At 55.3% G+C, this 19742-nt stretch overlaps 2 protein-coding genes and 1 long non-coding RNA gene across 5 annotated transcripts in view; 2 read left to right on the top strand and 1 right to left on the bottom strand.

Moving 5' to 3' along the window:
- Nucleotides 1-10398: 10398 nt before the first annotated feature.
- Nucleotides 10399-13968, bottom strand: LOC132017736 (uncharacterized). The gene is made up of 3 exons (XR_009404393.1): nucleotides 13882-13968; nucleotides 10872-10947; nucleotides 10399-10486 (listed from the first exon to the last, which is right to left on the bottom strand). It is a non-coding gene; the product is annotated as an uncharacterized LOC132017736 (long non-coding RNA).
- A 61-nt stretch (nucleotides 13969-14029) lies between these two features.
- On the top strand, nucleotides 14030-18288 carry POLR1H (RNA polymerase I subunit H). Its single transcript, XM_059399704.1, has 4 exons — nucleotides 14030-14273; nucleotides 14426-14526; nucleotides 14688-14797; nucleotides 17371-18288. The coding sequence occupies exons 1-4, from the start codon at nucleotides 14138-14140 to the stop codon at nucleotides 17393-17395; spliced, it is 372 nt and encodes a 123-aa protein (XP_059255687.1). The 5' UTR covers nucleotides 14030-14137; the 3' UTR covers nucleotides 17396-18288.
- A 982-nt stretch (nucleotides 18289-19270) lies between these two features.
- PPP1R11 (protein phosphatase 1 regulatory inhibitor subunit 11) overlaps nucleotides 19271-19742 on the top strand; it is an 8200-nt gene continuing 7728 nt past the window's right edge. For 2 of the 3 annotated variants that reach the window (XM_059399701.1, XM_059399703.1), the window contains exon 1: nucleotides 19271-19507. In XM_059399701.1, coding sequence (XP_059255684.1) covers nucleotides 19439-19507 — 69 coding nt within the window. In that variant the 5' untranslated portion in view covers nucleotides 19271-19438. Of the gene's footprint in view, nucleotides 19508-19627; nucleotides 19730-19742 lie in introns of those variants that run through there. The other variant, XM_059399702.1, reaches the window with a different exon arrangement.

The raw sequence follows: 19742 nt of genomic DNA, 5'->3' as shown, positions 1-19742 counted from the left end.
CCCCGAGGGAGCCTGTCGCCATCTTCCCGTCCTCGTGTCTGGGACCCAAATCCACTGTCCGCAGCTCCGCACAGCAGTCCTGGGACCAAGAGCCCCAACGCCCCTGCCAGGCTTTGCGGAGCAGCCAGCAGCCCGGGCTCCCACTGCCGGCGTCAGGGGCCCTCCGGCTGGGCCAGTGAGGCCTCCCGCGGGCAGGCCGGAGCAGAACTGTGCACCGTCGCGGAGACGGTTCACTCCCGCGGGCTGGGGCCGAGGGGTTCCCATCCATCGGGCCGGGGCTGCGGAGGCCTGAAGCCCCTTGGCCCCGAAGCGTCTCCTCTGGGATCCCCGCTTTCTCAACACCGGCCAGAGGCCCCCCACGGTAGCCAGAGAGGTGGGTGCCCCGGGCCACACCCCGGACACCCAGGTTTTCCCCCAGTTCAATGCCCGCCGGCCTGCTTCAGGCTTGGGGAGTGCGGGACCAACACCCTGCGTTTGCCTCCGTCCCTGCAAGCTCGACACCCCGCTGCCCCACTCACCCGCGGCGCACTGAGGACAGGGACTGTGGGGTGGGGGGGCAGTGCCCACGGGCCCAGCGCCGGCAGCAGCCCCGCTCTCCCAGCCCGGTTTCACCGTCGCGCTCCCTGCCCGGGGGCCCAGCCACGGCTGTAGACCTACCTAGGTCAAGAGAGTTCAGTCCCAGCAGTCAGAAAGGAAGAGAGCCCCGCCCCTCAGCAGCCCACCCTCCTACCCGTAGCAACCGCAGGTCCCACCTAGCGCCGGGATCTGGATTTGTTCTTGAAAAAAGAGGATTACCTCCGATTAAAACTCACCACCTCCAACCACAGCATCTAGAGCCAAAACAAGACCCAGAGGGGAGGTGGAGGCACACAGCATCTTAGAAAGCGAAGGCAGGGGGGAGATTCCACCCCTTGACCGAAATGCTGCAGGTAAGGGAGCGCGGGGAGGGCCCGGCCCCTTACCCTCACTCAGTTCAACCTGGCTCAGTGATTTTTTTTTTTTTTAATTTATTTGACACGGGGTGGGGAGCAGAGCGCACACGCTGGCGGAGCAGCAGGCGGAGGCCGACGCAGACCTCCCTGAGCAGGAGCCCGACGTGGGGCTCCGTCCTGGGACCCTGGGTCACGACTGAGCCGAAGGCAGCAGCTTCCCCAATGAGCCACCCTGGCGCCCAGGCTCGGCCACGTACATTGATTTTAATCAGTCCAATGGGTATCACGTTTATTGTTTTCCATGTAATTTGCAGTTGATGTGAGAAACAAAAGAAAAAAAAGCTAAGTTTTCTTACTGCCTACAGCCCGGTGGCCCGGTGACCTGACCTTGAAGCAGTCAAGAGAACTTCCGCTGGGACATTTCGCTAAGGGTAAAAGGCAGCCTTAGCCCGACCCCAGGATCCTGTGAGTCTACTTTATACGGAAGTTCCTTTGGTAAGTTCCTTTGTCTCTGCCCCCAAAATGTATGGCAGCCCTCATCCCCCAAGCCTGTGGACCCTGATATACATCTAAAGGGTCTCAGGATGGAGTTTTCACTAAACAGGAATAAGCGCCCTTTCCCAACAATAGCTAGCTCCCTCAGAGTCCTGGAAAACTTGCTTCAGAATCACCTTGGAGGCTTGTGGCTGTCCCTGGCCCCTCCCAACTTGAAAATATGTGATGGGCCCCTGTCCCAGTGCAGCTCTTTCTGCCCACGGGTCCTGTCCCCGGGCTTTAATGAAATCACTTTTTTTGCACGATGACGTCTCAAGAATTCTCTCCCGCCCACTGGCTCCAGAGCCCGGCAGGCATTCGCTCGCAGCTCAGGACGCCCCCACATTCCACTTTGTGTTATGATCACCCTTTATGTTCCACAATGGCATGGGGTTTTACAATTTACAAAATAGGTTTGCAAACATGCCTTATGTGGAGACTTGTTATTCTGTCTGTGCAAGAAGGAAACAGCCCCTGGGATGCGGAGCCTTCCCACTCCAGGTCTGGAACTCAGCAACAACCAGGGCACCACTTTGGCAGTCATCTGAGGATGTAATGGGAGCCGTGTTTACAGAGTACTTCCTCTCTCCCTTCCTCTTTCCTTCCTTCCTTGTCTTTCATTAAGACTTGATTTATCCATTTGGCAGAGAGGGAGAGAGCACGAGCGGGGGGAGCAGCAGGCCGAGGGAGAAGCAGGCTCCATGAGTGGAGTGCCCGATGCAGGACTCGATCCCAGCGCTCTGAGATCATGACCTGAGCCAAAGGCAGACACCCAACAAACAGAGCCACCCAGGTGCTCCGATGAAAGTATTTTGTGAATCGTAAAACCCCACGCCAGTTTCCTGGTGCTTGATCTAGAACCGTTGCCCCAAGTCTTTCTCGTTCAGAGGCTACAGAATGGAAGACGCCTGCTCCATTGTACCAGTGTGCCGGGCTGTGGCAAGCACTCGGTCACGGGGGCTACCGTTGGAGGAGCTCATCTAGAGGACGTGACCACCCGCTGACCCGAGAGCAGGCCCCTGGAGGTCCTCCTCTCTCCCTCCCTGTCCTTGGAGTGTACACTGCACCCACCATTTCCACAGTGAGAGGTGTTTCAAGGACACGGTCTTGAGAGAGTAAGCTGTTGTGGAGACCCTCTGGATTGAACACCTAACTCAACCCAGTCAAGGCCTCTCCATAAACTTTTAGGATTGTGGTGGGCAGGAGCAGACACCTGTCTCATGGGCACCCACAACAAGGGTAATACGTGAGCTTCCTTGCTTATTAAAACTGCCACGTACCAATCAGGAATGGTCTGCCTTTCTCTTGAGTCTCTCCTTGCCCTCCACGTATGGGCTGGTTTGAGGTTTCCCCTGGGGCATCTCCTGCAGTTCCAAAGCAGCAGCTGCAAGTGGCTGCAGTGGCCGGTTTTGCTGGTGAGAGCCGCTGACGGAGGGAGGCAGCCTGAGCTCGCTGGCACCCTCGGTTCTAGACCCAGCACCTTCCTGAAACGGTTGCGGGGTGTCTTTGGAAAGCAGCTTTAGCTTGTTCCTGGGCTCCTGACCCAACGAAGCCTTTGGACATTCTGGCCGCACAGCCACAGAGGAGGGCGGGTCAGCTTGGACTCCACGTCTCACAAAGTTGGGGGAGCCAACTTTGTGACATGGAAAGGGCAACCTTAAGGATGCAGCTGGCCCCGGCATCTCTGTTCACAGGAAGAAGTGGCAGCTGTCCCTTTGGGGACGGTGTTAACCCCCACTTTGCCATCTGGAGCAGAGCGGCTGGTTCAGCCAGGCTCCCCGGGCCCTGGTCCTGGATCACTGTGGGCCAGCAGGCTGAGTGCTGTCTCAGGCCCAAGCCAACACGAGTCCCAGAGGCCGCTGTTCAGAACCAAAAATGGAGGCTGCCATGCTCCTCGCTGGGCAGAGCCCAGGGCAGTTTTCAGGGCTCTCCCCAGCCCTCCCCTTGATCAACCTTCCTGTCATTTTATGGCCTCCTGGGCTGTCCCAGCTGTTTGGTCTCCACTTGGAAAACTAGGCTGCACAGACACCTCTCTCTGGAGCTGTGAACTGTGGAAATAAATCCAGCTGCTGACCTGCCGTCTGTCCCTTGGGTGGATGCCTCGGAGCAGCCTGCTCTCCGCCAAGCCAGACGGGAGCCCGTCTGCTGAGGGAGCCTGCTTTGGGCAGGACGTTCACCACCACAGACAGGCACACGAGGAAGGGCTCGGTCTCTGATCTGGACTCCCGACCTGCTTGTCGTACAGGGAGGGAAGCCCCATAGCAAGGGGCCCCGGGCACCCCTGCTCGGGTGGACGATGCATGGGACCTCCCACCCTCTCTAGGACCTGTGAGTGCTGACACTTTGAGGGCGCAGTGCGGCTATCCTGGTCCAATCAGCCAACCCCTGCAATAGCACAGTGGCCCTGGAAACTAACCTGTGCGGCGCTTCTGGCTTTCTAGACCGTTGTGGTCTGACGACGGGGCATGGCTTCCGTTGCAAAGCCTCTCAACAATGGGCTGACAGTCAAGGTAATTACTGGATCTTTCATGCTTCCTACCACCATTCAGAGACTGAACAGCCCACACACCTTTGTGAGACAGCCTGGCCGCCCTTGGATGCTACCCCCCCAGCCCCCCGCCGAAGGATCATCTCTTGGCTACCTCCTAATGATCGGGATAGCAGGTCATATGGACCTATTTTGGAAATTCCTGGACATAGTGTTTCTTTCTTTTCCCTAATAAGCTAATAATACCCCCAGGCTGGCCTGACTGGTACCTCCTGTTGGGAGCCATCCAGCCAAAATGGGAGGGGGGCGGTGGTAAGAAAGTCGAACTTAATTCGGCCGCAGCTGCCTGGATTCCCAGATGTACTTGGTCCTAGATTATAAGGGGAATGACCACCTGATTAAGGACACTGCCCACTAAGTCCCACGTCCCACGCAGCCCAAAGCCGGGTATGTAATGGCTTTCTGTGTATTTTGTAAAAAGGTTCTTGTCCCTGCTGTTGAAACGGGAAGGATTCTGATTGGTGTCATGGGACACGCCCATGCCAACCACCAGCTACACTGATGTCCATCACTGTGCCCAGAAGAGAGCGTGCTGTGGTTGGCTGTGACTCGGAGGCTAGCAATTCTCTAAGGGGAGGGGGTGGGCATTCGCTTGCCAGAAAGAGACCTTGGGCAAGAAAAAGAGCTAGACCCCCAATTTATAGAACACGACTTTACATCTACAAAAGATAGATATAAACAGAAAAGAATATCTGGGTATGTGACATGCACATCACAGAAAGTTTGAGGAAATTATTGGCTAAATTGCTTATTCCTCTCAACAAAATGTTCTGTCTATATGGGAAGCTTTAGACAGTTCATTCTCTACTGAGTCAGGATATACTGATTGCCCTGGAATCAAGACGTACTGATGACACAAAGAAGAAGTTAATTGTATCTGATGCATGGCAGACACTTAATATGCCTTATTTTCTCCCTCTACACAACCACCCTTCTCCTCTGCTAGGAGCTTACGAACAAAAATATGATTTATGACAGATGAGGTACAGATGATTCACTATTTGAACTGACAGTAGGTAGCAGGTGAATTTTAGAAAGCCTACGCTGTCACGGCGTTCATCCTTACTCTAATTTGTGAGGCTAATCCAGGGGAAGGCTGTATAATTAGATTTACATAAAGCCACGCACCAGTCTTGTAAACTGTACATCCCGAGGCTCCATTTCCAAGCATTTCAACTTTCATGGTTAAAGATACTATCAGACATGCTTTAATGAGTTCAAAGTCCTGTTTCACATACCTGACTCAACATGAGGGATATAGTAATTGTCTGCTCTGTCTCCTGCTTCTATTTTGGGCTTTTCTTCACTCTCGGTTGGTGGCTGCCCATCCCTAGTGAAACCCAAGTCAGCAGGCCAGTTTTGTGCATCTTTCAAAACTCCTGGCCCAGTCTTTTATCCTGAGTGTTCTGTTTGCTTCTTTTGTACCCTCGGTGCCCTGCTGCAGTTCCTTGAATGGGCTCCATCGGTTCCCTGTCCATCAGGGCTACTGATGTCCTTGCTCTTCTGTTTTCCAGGGACCGGATTCCTACCCTCCAGCTGTCCAGGTCTCTTTGATGCTGCCCATGCGCCACGTGCCTGTCAGGTTCTGCCTTGCTCCATTCTACCCGTAGAGTCCTTTGGATTTAGCTGCGGGGAGCTGACAACCCGGTGAAGGGGGCCTGGGGGGCCTGATGGGCACTGGGGCCAGAAGGCAGGCAGCTTCTACAGACCTCCTAGGAGATCTGGCTTGGAAGGAGTGCAAAGGAATAGCACGGTCGCGTGTTTAGCCGGGAGAAACTGGAGGACACTTCCAGTTCAACAGCAGCCAACTCTTGCAGCTGAAGCCGTTGGGTGGAGAGTTGGCACAGGAGCGGTGCCCCTCCCCACTATGAGAGCAAAGAGGGAGCGGGAGTGAGCAGACAAGGAGAGACGAGAGTGTGGAGGGTGTCCTTACTGCCTTGGTTCCGAGCCCCTGTGAGGCCCACTACATAAAATATTTTCAGATACTTTCTACTGGTTTTCTTTTTTTCTTGATACTCACCTAAGCAAGTTTCTAAGGCCTGCAAACAAGAAATGTGACCATGACGTTGCTACATTTCAACATATCACACTTTGCAACATTATTTTTTTAAACGTGAGCGTAGCTGACCCGTGACATTCCAGTAGTCTCAGGGCACAGCGGTCACCTGACAACCAACCCCACGCCCGGCAGGCAGCGCGGCGCTCACCGCAGGGGTAGCTACGCTGTCCCGCACAATGCTATCCCGATACCCTCGACTGGCCTCCCTGTGCTTTCATCCTCATGATCAACATTATCCCTGTGGGGCCGACTCTTGCCTGGAGTCTGTACAAGAAATTCCAGATCCCTGGTCCATTTGGAACCCAGTACTCAAGACTTGTCTTCCCTCTAAACAGATGACCTGGCCTCCTGCTACCCACAGGAAGGAAACTCCTTCCCTCAGTATCTGTGTATTCTCCCTTGTACCTTAGTGCCTGGGAGTTTCTGCTACATTCATGTGGGAACGCTCCGAGGAAACACTACCAGCCGGCGTGCTCCTCCCAGGTTTCCCAGCTTTCTTACCTTCTCGAGCTACACCTTATCAATCCGCGTGATGGTTTGAGGCAGGGCTCGTTTGGGACAGAACTTACCACTGTAAAAACATGATCAAAGAGAAAGCCAGCCACCCAGCTTGCTGCCTGCGTTAAACCTGCCCAAATACTTAAGGAGACCGAGATTCACGACTGTCCTCTCTCGGCAACTGCTTACGAACTTGGAAGTTAAGTTACAAACTTAAGCCGTTCAGTGCGGCTACCCAAGGCTGCCGCCTCACGATTTGACTGCACCCGGCGGCCTCATGTCCCTGCTTTCGGAGAGTTTGCGTCAGCCCACTGCACGCGTACAGAAGACCTGTTAGCATGGCTGGGGCTTCTCTCGTAAGAGCGAAAACCCTCTGCAGACGTCCTTGTGTTAGGAAAAGCAGGTAGTCGTGTGAGCTGGCGCAGAAACGGCATGGGGCGGCAGGTGCGTTTGGGAAATGGGTCGGGCTTTGGCGGATGTCCGTGGGCTCACGCTAGGTTCCACAGGAACGCTCTTCCTTCAGAGCGCGGGTAGGGAGGCCTGTGCTCTGCGTGAGAGCAGGGTCGAGTGATCATCAATCTGTGGGGGTCACCCCCAAGGCCAGCGGCGTGGGGTGCTGTGGACGGGGCTGCACGGGCTGGCGGTCAGCCACACACTCCACCAGGCAGGGCTGGTCACCGTCAGAGACCTTTCCCAATATAGCCCTAAAGATTATTTTAGGCTCCAGCCCATTTTCTGGCGACTTGTTTGAACGGTTCTGGCTGGATGAGAGCTACAGTCTCACACCTTCGGTACCAGGGGCTTTATACTTTGTGGCATTTCCTGATCCATTTTCACCTTCTACAAACTCCACTTCTTAGCTCAGTAGGGGAAGAAAACCAGTAGAAGGACATTTCGTGATATCACAGCCTTCTATGCTACAAAGCCTCTCATTTATCCACTGGAACAACTGGTGAGGAAAGTTTTGTTGTCTCCGTTCTAGACCCACACCGGCTGCTATGTGGCCATGCTCGGGCCTGAACAAACCCCACAACTCTACACTCTGTGGGGCTAAGTCCCAGCGTGCTCAGGGCTGACAACCTACTCTCCATCAGCAGGTAACAGAGAAAGCTCACCGCCGCCTCACCTAGCGTCCCTGCAGACCTTCGCTCCCTGACCTCCTCCTCCGGGAACCCTTTATTCAGACCTGAATGACACTTTAGTTTATGCTGCTGCCAGGTGCCTTGACAGGAAGGCACCAGAGAAAGTTCTAGAAAGGGGATGCATCAAGTCATGAATTTTACTGAGGGGTATCAGAAAACAAGTAAACAAAGATGTATCAGTGCCTCCACTCAAATACAAGAAAGGCTGACTGTGCACCCGGGAGGTAAGAAGTGGTTAGAACCAGCTGAGTTTGCACTCTGGGGCCGGGCTCTCCTGGACGCTGCTCTGCTCCCCGCAGTCAGCAAACATTCTTCGTGCTTTCAACAGGCCGGGGCGCCACCACAGCGCCGTGAGAACCGCACAAGCTCCGGGCTCACCTGACCTTCGGCTCAGTGCGTGGTCCCAGGGGCCTGCGGGGGGAGTCCCACACCGGGCTCCCTGCCCGGCGGAGAGCCTGTTTCTCCCTCTCCCTCCGCCGCTCCCCCTGCTTGTGCTCGCTCTCTCTCAAGTAAATAAAATCTTAAAAGAATACAAGACAAAAGAAAAGCGTCAAGTGTGACTCAGGCTTTAAGGGTGCTTGGCTTGGGGTAATTACGGTGCTGCTCATACAGGGTCCGGGAGATAAAGGGTGAACTGTGTGTCAGGCAGAGATGATGGAGTCAGGTTAGCTGAACTGAGTCAAAAGCCGACTTTTACTCCATAGCTGTATGAGCTGGGAAACTGCCTTGCAATCAGCAGTTGCTTTTCTACTAGATTTGGAGGAGAAAGAGGGGGCAGCTGACCTCACTAATGTGTCCAGCACTGAAAATCCTCGTGGTAAACAACCACTTAAGTTGTATCCACACCCAGTGCAGCACTCGAACTCAGGACCCTGAGAGGAAGAGTCACGGGCCTCCCGGTTATGTGGGACTTATCCTCGCCCCGCGGATTTGGGTTTCCACATCCCCTGCCCCTTGCGCTCGGGCGATACAACCGTGCAGGGCAGAGGATCTCCCACGGGACACGGAGACGGAAGGCCAGAGACACAGTCTGCAGGAAGCACAGCGAGTGGAGGGCGAGCACAGAAGAGCCCCGTCACCCAGGAACGCTCCGCGGCACACTGCCGATGTCCAGCAAGTGAACTGCTGGTCTGGGGATGGGGATGGGGGTGGGGACCACGACTGACGGAGAATGCTCTTGGGGCAGTCCTCACTCATTCTCTGTGCACCAACGCTCACCCCTACCTTCCCAAAGTTTTGCTATATGGTAAGAAAATGAACTGGAAATGAAAGGAAATCCGTAAATCTCATTCTGCTTGGGATGAAAATTCTCGCAGTGCACACGTTTGTCTTCTGAGTCATCAGTGAGCGTTGGGGGACATATGCTTGGGAGGGTGAGTCCAGTTTGCATCTGAGCGGACCCAGACCTTGGGAAGACACTGCTTACATGGGCTGTGTGTCCTGTGTCTGCCCTCCTGGCTCTGCCGGGCGGGGCTCGGGGCCCCTCCTTGGCACAGCACCGCACAGGCCTCCATCCTAACCCTGAGCACACGCAGTGTTTGGGGCTATCTATGCCATTACTTGTGGCCCAGTCAAGGGCCGGGACCTCTGATTCACTCACAAAACCTGGCCCACAGGAGGCTCTCAAAGCCCCTCACACAGACTGAACTGTAGGGCACAAGCCAGACGTGGAAGACCCGGTCAGTAGCCCCGAGAAACGTACAAACAGGAACTGAAAGACCACCGACTGACCTACGGCAACCTCAAGACAGCCGCAGTGGGCTGGGCGCAGGGCCTGCGCAGCGGCGGATCCCAGTTCCTTCCTCAGTGTCATTGCTCAACCGCATTCGGGCTGGTGACACCCGACGTCAAGGATTCGCCAGGTGCAGGAACACGAGAGAACGGAGTTTTTAGCCCAGAGCTATCCGAAACTTCCGTATCTGATGCAGACACTCCGGGGACGGTTGGGAACTAGTACTAAAAACAAGAGTTCACTTAAGACACGGGGTTTTATTCTCAAAGCACTGAAACTCTACTAGTCTTTCATTTTTCCTATCTGGCTTCTCAGAAAGGGTGGCATGGTCAAGAATTTTCTTTGATGTGGTTTTATGACGGCAGGCACTTCTTCTCTATTCTTTTCCATGAGGATATTCACTTTAATCCGGCTTCTACCGCGAGGCTGGAAGAGGGGGTACGCAGTCACACTTTCAAGCTCTTTCATCTCTCTCCCTGCCCTCCCGCGCCGCTCTCGCTCTCGTGTCGGCAGCTGGCTCTGGGTTTTCCTCAAGACTCTCTCCTTGCGCCTTTGCTCCGTGAGCGCTCTCCCCCGAAGCATGCGTTCCTGGTGACCTTCGATTTGCGTCTGTTCCCTCTCGCTTACCTGCTTTCTTCTCTGGGCACTCAGGACACCATGCTCTTCGGGCACAATTTTGGGGAACGTTGTCTCACTAGGGGGCCGTGGTAATTGTTTACCTGGTTTGTTCTTAGACTCTCTGACCCGACCCACTCTCTGAATGTGCCTTTCTATGTGTTTCACCTCTCTCTCCGGAACCAAGTAATACTGCTTTGGTCTCTCGAGCCTGTGGGTCGTCTTCCCCTCCAATCTCGTCTTGGCTTCATGGCCTGTCCCTTGCTCCTTCATCATGTCCATTATTCTCTTATTATAATAAGACTCCGCTTTGGCCAGCCAGTGGTCAAGAGAAAGAGCTTGCTCCCTGCACAATGTTTCATATTCCTCGTGGTACTTCCGAGTTATCAGCTGTCTTGCCGCTGCTGTATGCACGCCACCCAGATTCTGTCAAAGTGAGGCACAGAATTTTATAAGGTGACCGTCTTTTTAAACACATTTAAACAGGAGCTGCACCTCATCAGTGACACTGAGAAGATTTGCAGTCTCTTGTTTACTTTGGTGTTTAACAATTGTGATCTTTATTCCCATCACCCCAGGCGAAACTCTGAGCTCTCAGAGTTGAATCACCCACCACCGACATCAGTAACTACTTTTTAAAAAAGAGAGTATTGGGCATTTTGAACATAATACTCTGTTTTGCAAGTATGGATATAGCTAAACACATGTGCCAGGGTAGACACCCTCTGGGGAGGGGTCACCTGAGCAGGATTTGAAGCCTAAGGCCCCTTCTCCTAGTAACTCCAAACTGTACAACGTGAAGATTATTTACCAAGATTTTTTTCTCCAGTGGGGACTGCTGACCTACAGCAATCCTAGGGTCTGTAGAGGTTTTCGCCCAGGCCAGACTGGAAGACAGAGAAAACAGAGGTAGATCAGAGTGCGGGAGGTGTCAGAAACTATCTACTCACATACCGACTGAACCAGGGTAAGCAACTGTTTTGGTCAACGCCAGGGGTATGTCCCCTAGGGAAGAGAGATCCTGCTGTGAGGATCTCCTCCTCCGGGGAATTTAACAACAGCATCTAATCCTTTCACAGAAAGTAGGCTCGCACATCTCCCGTGGACTCAAGGGGAACCATTCGGAATCGGGAATCTGGGCCTGGGAGAGGGAAGACGCAGACTCCTGGGTGTGGCGCTGGGCAAGCTCGGCTGGGCTGGACTGCTCTGTCTCCTGGCCTCCTCTGTCTTCCGAGAGACTTCCAGAGTCCAGAGCTCTCGGTCCCTCCTCTCTCTGCAGCTTCTTGGCCCTGGCCCTCTCCGCCTCTATCAGCACATACAGCATCTCTGCCTTCCAATGTTTGGTTCTGAGATTATGTGATCACCCGCCCCTCTGCTTCCCTGCCTTATACTGCCACTTATCCTTCATCGTAAATCCACTGTGAAACTGTTCCCTGCTCAGCACCTTAGGGTGGGAACTTGTGGTTACGCCCCCTTTTTTATGGGCCAGGCTGATGGCAACACAAGTGAAGCCTGCCAACTTTTTATGTGTCATCCCTGGTCTAATCTGAGTTTACTGTGAGGTCGTGTTGAAGCCACTGGGGATGCCTGGCATTTCATCCCTGGGCCTTTTGTACTGTTTATGGCAAAGAGCATGGGCTTTGAAGCCTGACAGGGCTACATCTGAATCCTAATCGAACTGCCTCTGAGGTGTGGACTCTGGGCAGACAACAGTGTCAGTCAGCTCCCTCATCTATAAAATGGACACAGAAAACAAAAGTCTGCTGCCCAGGGTAATAAAGAACAAACACACATTAGATGAAAGCACCTGCCACAACGCTTGACATGTGGGAAGTTCTCAGGAAATGGCAGCTAATTCCCCTCCACAAGTCAAGCTCCTGACTCTCTATCAAGTCTTTCTGAAACAGTCTCTGTAACAACGATTTCTGTCTTCTTCTGAAAACTTTTTTTAACCATTACCTCAAAAACTCACTGGAAAATAATCAGGGTTTACACTGGTATACCTGTATTCCTCTATCACCTTTAAAATGTTGACACTGAAATGTAGACTCTGAAAGGGTGTAACTTAAAATTTACAACTACAGGGGCGCCTGGGTGGCTCAGTGGGTTAAGCCTCTGCCTTCGGCTCAGGTCATGATCCCAGGGTCCTGGGATTGAGCCCCACATCGGGCTCTCTGCTCCGTGGGGAGCCTCTGTCTCTGCCTGCCTCTCTGCCTACTTGTGATCTGTCAAATAAACAAAATCTTTAAGAAAAAAAATTTTACATCTACAAATGTATTAGAATGAATCTGATACGAAATATTGGACCTCACAGACTTCTTAGGCACATTCTCATTTCTCTATGTGAATCTATTTTCATATTTAAAAAGCGCAGCCATCTTACTTTTCTCAGTATGCAGAGCCTAGCACAGTACTGAACATGAGAGTACTGACCCAAGTTCCCAAAGTTCCCGATTTGCTGATTACCCTTATCACAAATTTGAGCATCTCTCTCTGCTACATTCCCCATAACACTGTACCCATCTTTTGTTTTTTTTTAAGATTTTATTTATTTACTTGAGAGAGAGACAGTGAGAGAGAGCATGAGCGAGGAGAGGGTCAGAGGGAGAAGCAGACTCCCCGTGGAGCTGGGAGCCCCACGCGGGACTCGATCCCGGGACTCTGGACCTGAGCGGAAGGCGGTCGTCCAACCAGCGGAGCCACCCGGGCGTCCCTGTATCCGTCTTTTTGCTGCAACCTTTGCCATTCAGTCCCGAGGCACAGGTTTCTTTCATAGGCCTGCCCTGGGCTCCCGCACGGGTCCAGCCGTGTACTCTCACTGCATCCTCGCCATTTGGTCTCCTTAGGGTCCCCTAACGTTTCCCAAGTTCTCAGCCCCAGCCCCAGCTTAATAAAGACAGCCGGACCGAGTTTGCGCTGGGAGGCGGCTGAGCCTCGCGGCGCGCGGCCCATCAGGGCCGTATTCAACCAGGGTGGGCAGGCCGGGCCGCCGTCCAACCGAAGACGGAAAGTTAGCGCGGCACAGCGCATCTCAGCTTCCGTTCTCACGGGGGACTCACAGGGTGCAGCCTGCCCGCCTCGGGCCGAGGAGCCGACCTCCCTGGGCCGCACAGACCCAGCGGCGCCCGGCGGGGGGAGTCACGGGGCTTCTCGGGAGCTCGCGGGCCGCTCCAGCCCCACCCGTCCGGCCGGTCCGTCCCGGCGGGGCCTCCCCCGGCAGAGGCCACAGCTGGCCTTCGAGGAGGGGCACGGACGGCTCCGCGCAGCTGCCCGGTCGGCGGCGCTGCGGGGCCGGCACGGAACCGGGACACCCGGGACGGGGTCTGCCCAGTTGTCGGTCCCCGACGAACGCCACAGCGTGGTTTTCTGAGCGTGCCGGCCCTCGGGCTTAGGGAAACCCCACGTGTCCGCGCGACGCCGAACGACCAGCGTTCACCGACGGCTGCGCCAGAGCCGGGCGACCCGGCGGGCCGCGGGCCGAAGGCCGGCCGGGTCCCGGGAGATGCACCGCGGCTGCCCCCGACGGACGCCGGCCGGCCCGCCCTGTCCTCGACCCGGGAGTAGAGCCCCAGGCCCGGCCCGTCCTCCACCTCCGCCCGCCCCGCTTCCTCCCCGGAGGAGGCCCCGATGGACCCGGTCCCCGGAGCACCGGGGGCCCCGAGAGGCGGCGGAGAGCCCCTGCCCGGCCTCGGAGGCCCCGCTGCGGCAGCCGGAAAGGGCCGCGGGATTCCCAGGGCCAGCGCCCCCGCGGCTGAGCGAGCACTGACGTCCAGCAGAGGACTCCTCCCGGAGGGGCCGCCCCGAGGCCGCGCGCCCATTACCGTCCTCGCGGCCGGCCCGGCGGGCTCCGCGGCGCACGGCGACGGACTGTGACGTCACGGCCAATGGCGAGCCGGCGCGGCGGACGCTCTGGCCCGCCCCGCGCGGAGCCGGCGCGCTCGTCTGCTCTGGAGGACCGCACGCGGCCTGCGGGTCCGGACTCGGAGCCCCGCGCGTGCGGGCAGCGGGGCTCGCGCTGCGGCGGCTCGCTCGGTCCGGCGGAGGGGCCGCTGTCCGTCCCGCCGCGTCCGGTACGGCATGGACGGCGCGCGCTCCGGCTCCAGATTCCAGTCGGACCTGGACTTCTGTCCGGACTGCGGCTCCGTCCTGCCGCTGCCCGGGGCGCAGGACACGGTCACCTGTGTTCGCTGCGCCTTCCGCGTCCCGGTGCGAGGTGAGCGGCCCCGGGGTCGCGGCGGGGTCGCGGCGGGGGTGGCCCGGGCGGGCGGCGGGGACGGCGGGGTCCCGGCGGGGGCGGGCGGCGGGGTCGCGGGGGCGGCGGGGCGGGCGGCGCGGTGCCCACAGCCCTGCTTGCCGCCCGCGCAGACTTCGAGGGCAGGGCGGTGAGCAGCTGCGTCGTGTTCAACAAGCCGGGGACGGCCGCGCCTGCGCCGGCGGAGGAAGGGCCTGAGTTCCAGGGACCCGTGGTGAGCGGATGACCCGGTCGGGACGGCGGCGGGACCTGCAGCGGTGACGGCCGGCGGGAAGCGGCGGGTGGGGTGTGACCCGCGGGCGGCCGCGTGCGGACGGGACGGGACGGGACGGGGCGTGCGCGCTGACACCCGTCCCCGCGCCGGTTCCCGGCCAGGTTGACCGGCGCTGCCCTCGATGTGGCCACGAGGGAATGGCCTACCACACCCGGCAGATGCGCTCCGCGGACGAGGGGCAGACGGTCTTCTACACCTGTACCCGCTGCAGGTGCGCACCCTCCCCGCCCCACGCCCTCGGTGAGCTGCAGTTCCCGCAGCGTCTCCACTGACCAAGAAACGGGTATTTCCGTTGGCCCCATCCGTCTCCACAGTCCAGCCAACAGGGAGCTCTGGGGCCTGTAAAATGAACACTTCTTCATCTGCTTATAGCCTTGTAACGTGCTTCAGAGGAAATGAGAGCCTACCGAGGGCCAGTATTGCCCCGGGGTCAGCAGGTGGTGTTCGGAAGCACCGGTCACGGTAGCCCTTCTCTCCTGAGCAGTGATCACATGTCACTCCAAGAACCGGGCAGCCCCGGTCCTTGGATGGGTCCAAGAACGCTTTGTCTTGGGGCACCTGGGGGGCTCAGTCAGTTAAGCGTCTGCCTTCAGCAGGTCCTGATCGGGGGTCCTGGGACCCAGCCCCTCCTCGGGCTCCTGCTCAGCAGGGAGCCTTGTCCTTTTTCTCTGTCCCTCTCCCCACTCGTTCTCTCTCAAATAAATAAAATCTTAAAAGTAAATAAATAAATTCATCCTTTTATTTATTTATTTTTTAAGTAGGCTCCACATGGCACCTACTGAGGACCCTGAGACCTGAGCTGAGATCAAGAGTCAGATGCAGGGGCACCTGGGTGGCTCAGTGGGTTAAAGCCTCTGCCTTTGACTCAGGTCATGATCTCAGGGTCCTGGGATCGAGCCCCACATCGGTCTCTGCTCAGCGGGGAGCCTGTTTCCCCCTCTCTCTGCCTGCCTCTCCACCTACTTGTGATCTCTGTCTGTCAAATAAAATATATATATTTAAAAGAGTCAGATGCTTAACCTACGGAGCCACTCAGGCATCCTCTTCCTTTTATTCTTAAAATATGTATTACATTCAAGTATATTAAATAAGAGTATTTATATTCTGTGTCTAATAATTCTTTTTTTTTTTAAAAGATTTTATTTATTTATTTGACAGACAGATCACAAGTAGGCAGAGAGGCAGGCAGAGAGAGAGAGGAGGAAGCAGGCTCCCTGCTGAGCAGAGAGCCCGATGTGGGGCTCCATCCCAGGACCCTGGGATCATGACCCGAACCGAAAGCAGAGGCTTCAACCCACTGAGCCACCCAGGCGCCCCTGTGTCTAATAATTCTGATACCCATAGTTGTGGGTCTGATGCTGCTATTTGTTGTTCCTGGTAACTGACTCATGGTGCTTTTTTTCTTTTTACTTATTTACTTCCTTAGTCATTATTGGTTGAGTTATGTATGTCTGTGTGTAATCTCTACACTGAATAGTTCTGTTTGTTTGTTTTTTTAAGATTTATTTATTTGAGAGAGTGGGGGTGGGCAGGGTGCAGACGGGAGAGAGATCTCTCCCTGCTGAGCATGGAGCCTGACCGTCTCACGACCCCGAGAACATGACCTGAGCTGAAATCAAGATTAGGCAGCTTAACCCGCTGGGCTACCCAGGTGTCCAGCCTTTTTTTTTTTTTTTTAAATGAACAGAAGTTTTTAATTTTTATGAGGTCCAGTTTATCCCTTTTCTTTTTTCATTCTTTGTCTAATGGCACGTGGCTCTTTGTGTCCTAAGATATCATTTGCATATACTTTATATTTCATTAGATATATTTTGGAATGCATATATATATTTTCACTTTTTATTTAAATGCAATTAATGAACGTATAGTCTATTTTTAGTTTCACACAGCTCAGTGATTCATCAAGTCATTGACCAGTCCTGATTACCTCACATGCCCTCCTTAATGTCCATCACCCAGTTCCCCCATCCCCCCACCCCCCCCTCCAGCAGCCCTCAGTTTGTTTCCGTAGTTAAGAGTCCCTTATGGTTTGTGTGCCTCTTTGTTTTCATCTCGTTCTGTTTTTCCTTCCCTTCCCATATCTTCATGTTTTGTTTCTTATATTTCACATATGAATGAAATTATGTGGTATTTGTGTGTCTCTGCTTGACTTATTTCACTCAGCACAATCCCCTCCAGTCCCATCCGTGTCTGATGCGGTGGGTGTTCATCCTTTCTGATGGCAATGTACTATTCCACTGTATGTATGAACTACATCGTCTTTATCCATTCCTCTGTTGAAGGACATCTCAGCTCCTTCCGCAGTTTAGCTATTGTGGACATTGCTGCTATAAACATTCAGGTACATGTGTCCCTTCGGATCACTACGTTTGTATCTTTAGGGTAGATACCCAGAAGTGCGATTGCTGGGTCGTAGGGTAGCTCTATTTTCAACTTTTTTCAACCTCCATGCTGTTTTCCAGAGTGGCTGCACCAGCTTGCATTCCCACCAACAGTGTAGGAGGGTTCCCCTTTCTCTGCATCCTCGCCAACATCTGTCGTTTCCTGACTTGTTGATTTTAGCCATTCTGACTGGTGTGAGGTGGTATTTCATTATGGTTCATTAGATACATTTTTAATACGGCATTTTTAGTTGTCTGAATATGAAGGATTGTTGAGGGGAGCTAGTCTTCCACAATGTCTTAAATAAAACTCCCTCCTTGATTCTTCAAATGAATGTCTTCTCTTACACGGCTAGGACCTCTATGCTTATTAAAATATAATGAGTCCTTTCTTTTTCTGTAGGTTCCAGGAGAAGGAAGACTCTTGATTTTTTTCCAGGCAACGCAACAATTCTCCCTCGGATGGTGACGGATATTGGGTTCTTAAGATCCTTTGTTCATCCTAGTTGCAATGTTTTGCTCCCATAGAAGGAAGTTATCATGTGGGGATTACCATTGTCCCTAGAGTACACCTACTCTAGTTGAGTTTCTTATCAAAGTTCTATTTTTCTGTATATGCCAGACATATGTATATTATTTATAATCTGTCTTGTTCCAAAAGGAATTTAAATGAATTTATAGATATATTTGTTCTTTCAATAAGTATATCAGCTACAAAAAATATATATAAATTAGTATATGAGAAGGTAAAAGAAAAAAAGTATAAAAAATGGAGGCAGGAGGGACGCCTGGGTGGCTCAGTTGGTTAAGCAGCTGCCTTCGGCTCAGGTCATGATCCCAGCGTCCTGGGATCGAGTCCCACATCGGGCTCCTTGCTTGGCAGGGAGCCTGCTTCTCCCTCTGCCTCTGCCTGCCACTCTGTCTGCCTGTGCTTGCTCTCGCTTCTCTCTCTATGACAAATAAATAAAATAAAAAATCTTAAAAAAAAAAAAAAAAATGGAGGCAGGAATGAGACTAATAGAAAAAGTAATTTTAAGTATTCCACCACTAAATCTATTTGGTTCTTGAGTTTAGAGAAACAAAATGTAGGAATCTGGATAGTGGGAGATTAAACAAATAATTTAACCAGATCTCTTTGTTGTGAGCTTAGACAACCAAAAATGTGATACTAAGGAATACCAGTATGTGCTTACTACAGTTGGACATTTTGGAAAAATTTTTTATTGCTGTTGAGATAAATGTAATATATATTCGTTGTGATAGATTCATGTGTAGAAAGATGGGGGGCGAGTAAAAAATACAAGGAATCCCACTTCAGAGAGATACGTGTTTTTTTAATGGGTTTTACTGTACATGCCGAGGTGTATCTTTATCAGTCTGTCCAAACCCTGGAAGGGAAACACTCGGGAGTCGGGGCCCAATAACCGTCCCGGATGCCCGCCGGGAGCTGGTGTCGCGTTCCTTGCTTCGCTGCGATGCCCCTGACACGCTCAGAGCTCGGACTCACCGTGCGGGTGTGCCCCGGCCACCGGGACGCGTGGGCCGGCGGGGCTCTGCGGCCGCTGGACTTGGGGTCCGAAATCCGGGGCGCAGCGGCGCGTGTGTCCAGCGCGCGTCCAGCCGGCCCCGGCCCCGCACCGCACGCGGCCCCGCCCAGCCGCCTCGCAGCCGCTGCGCTCTGCCGGCCCCCGGCACCCACCCTCCTTGCCTCTGGGACACTGGCAGGTGCTCCTGCGGGACGGCAGTGCCGGCGGTCCCGGACCCCCGTCCCGCCCGCCAGGCCGCAGCCGACCGGGCGGGGCTCCTGGGCGCGCTCTGCGGACAGCCCGAGCAGAAGGCGCCACCTGCACCGCCCCGGCGCCCGCAGACCCCCGCGGGACCGGAGCCGTCCCCGGAGCAGGCGCGTGCACCTGCCGCTGCGGTCGGAGCCCCATTCCCACCAGAGGCCGCGAACCCCAGGCAGGCGCTGCGTGGGCCTCAGCGGCGGGGCGCGGTGCACCCTCCGCGCGCCCCGCCACGCCCTGCAGCCCCGCCCACGTGCCGCGCCCCGCCCCCAGCCCCCCCGGACCCCCCCCCCCCCCCGCAGCGCCTCCGCTGCGCGTGCGCCTGTTGCCGGCGCTCAGGGCCGCTTCCGCCAACTCTGGGGCTGCCTCTTGCGGCGCCTGCGCACCGTCACGTGACGGCGGAACTACTCTGGCGACGCGTGCGCTTAGGCGCCTTTAGTGCCCGGAAGGGAAAAGGGGACCTCCAGAGTGCGTCACACCCGGAAGCAGAGAGCCGGAAGTGGGGTTGGACAGGTTATCCCCTGGGGCGGGGAGGCGAAGGCCCGGGAGGAGGGGGTCGAAACGAAGGCGGAGGATCCTGGCTGCTACTCTGAACCCGACCCCGATTGTCTTAGACCCCAGAGACCAGAGAAAGGGAAGGGCGTCTCCTCCCCCTTCCTCCCCTCCTCCCTCTCCTCAGCCTTAGCCATGGCCGAGGCAGGGGCCGGGCTGAGTGAGACCGTCACTGAGACAACGGTTACCGTGACAACCGAGCCCGTGAGAAAGGCGGGGGGCGGCGCTCCTGGGGTCCTCGGGAGAGGCCGGGCGGGAGCGGCGGGGCTCGGGGCGGAGCGGGCTGACCCCTGGGGTCGGGAGACGTGCGCGGTGTGCGGGACTTGCGCAGTGGCCGGCATGGTGCAGGAGGCCGGCCCGGCGGCGAGGAACAGGGTCGGAGTGCGGGTGCGGGGGAGGCCGCCCGCGGTGGGGACACGGAGCAGGGTCCGACGGGGGT

Source organism: Mustela nigripes, chromosome 5, assembly GCF_022355385.1.
Source record: "Mustela nigripes isolate SB6536 chromosome 5, MUSNIG.SB6536, whole genome shotgun sequence".
NCBI lineage: Eukaryota > Metazoa > Chordata > Mammalia > Carnivora > Mustelidae > Mustela > Mustela nigripes.
Note: the sequence above shows the minus strand (reverse complement) of the source record. Positions and strands in the feature narration are given on the sequence as shown.

Excerpts from the sequence above, each read along its gene's own strand:
- POLR1H (XM_059399704.1), top strand. The coding sequence starts at position 14,138 with ATGGACGGCGCGCGCTCCGGCTCCAGATTCCAGTCGGACCTGGACTTC. Across the intron at positions 14,274-14,425 it reads CTTCCGCGTCCCGGTGCGAG|ACTTCGAGGGCAGGGCGGTG; the intron begins GTGAGCGGCCCC and ends CCGCCCGCGCAG. Across the intron at positions 14,798-17,370 it reads TACACCTGTACCCGCTGCAG|GTTCCAGGAGAAGGAAGACT; the intron begins GTGCGCACCCTC and ends CTTTTTCTGTAG.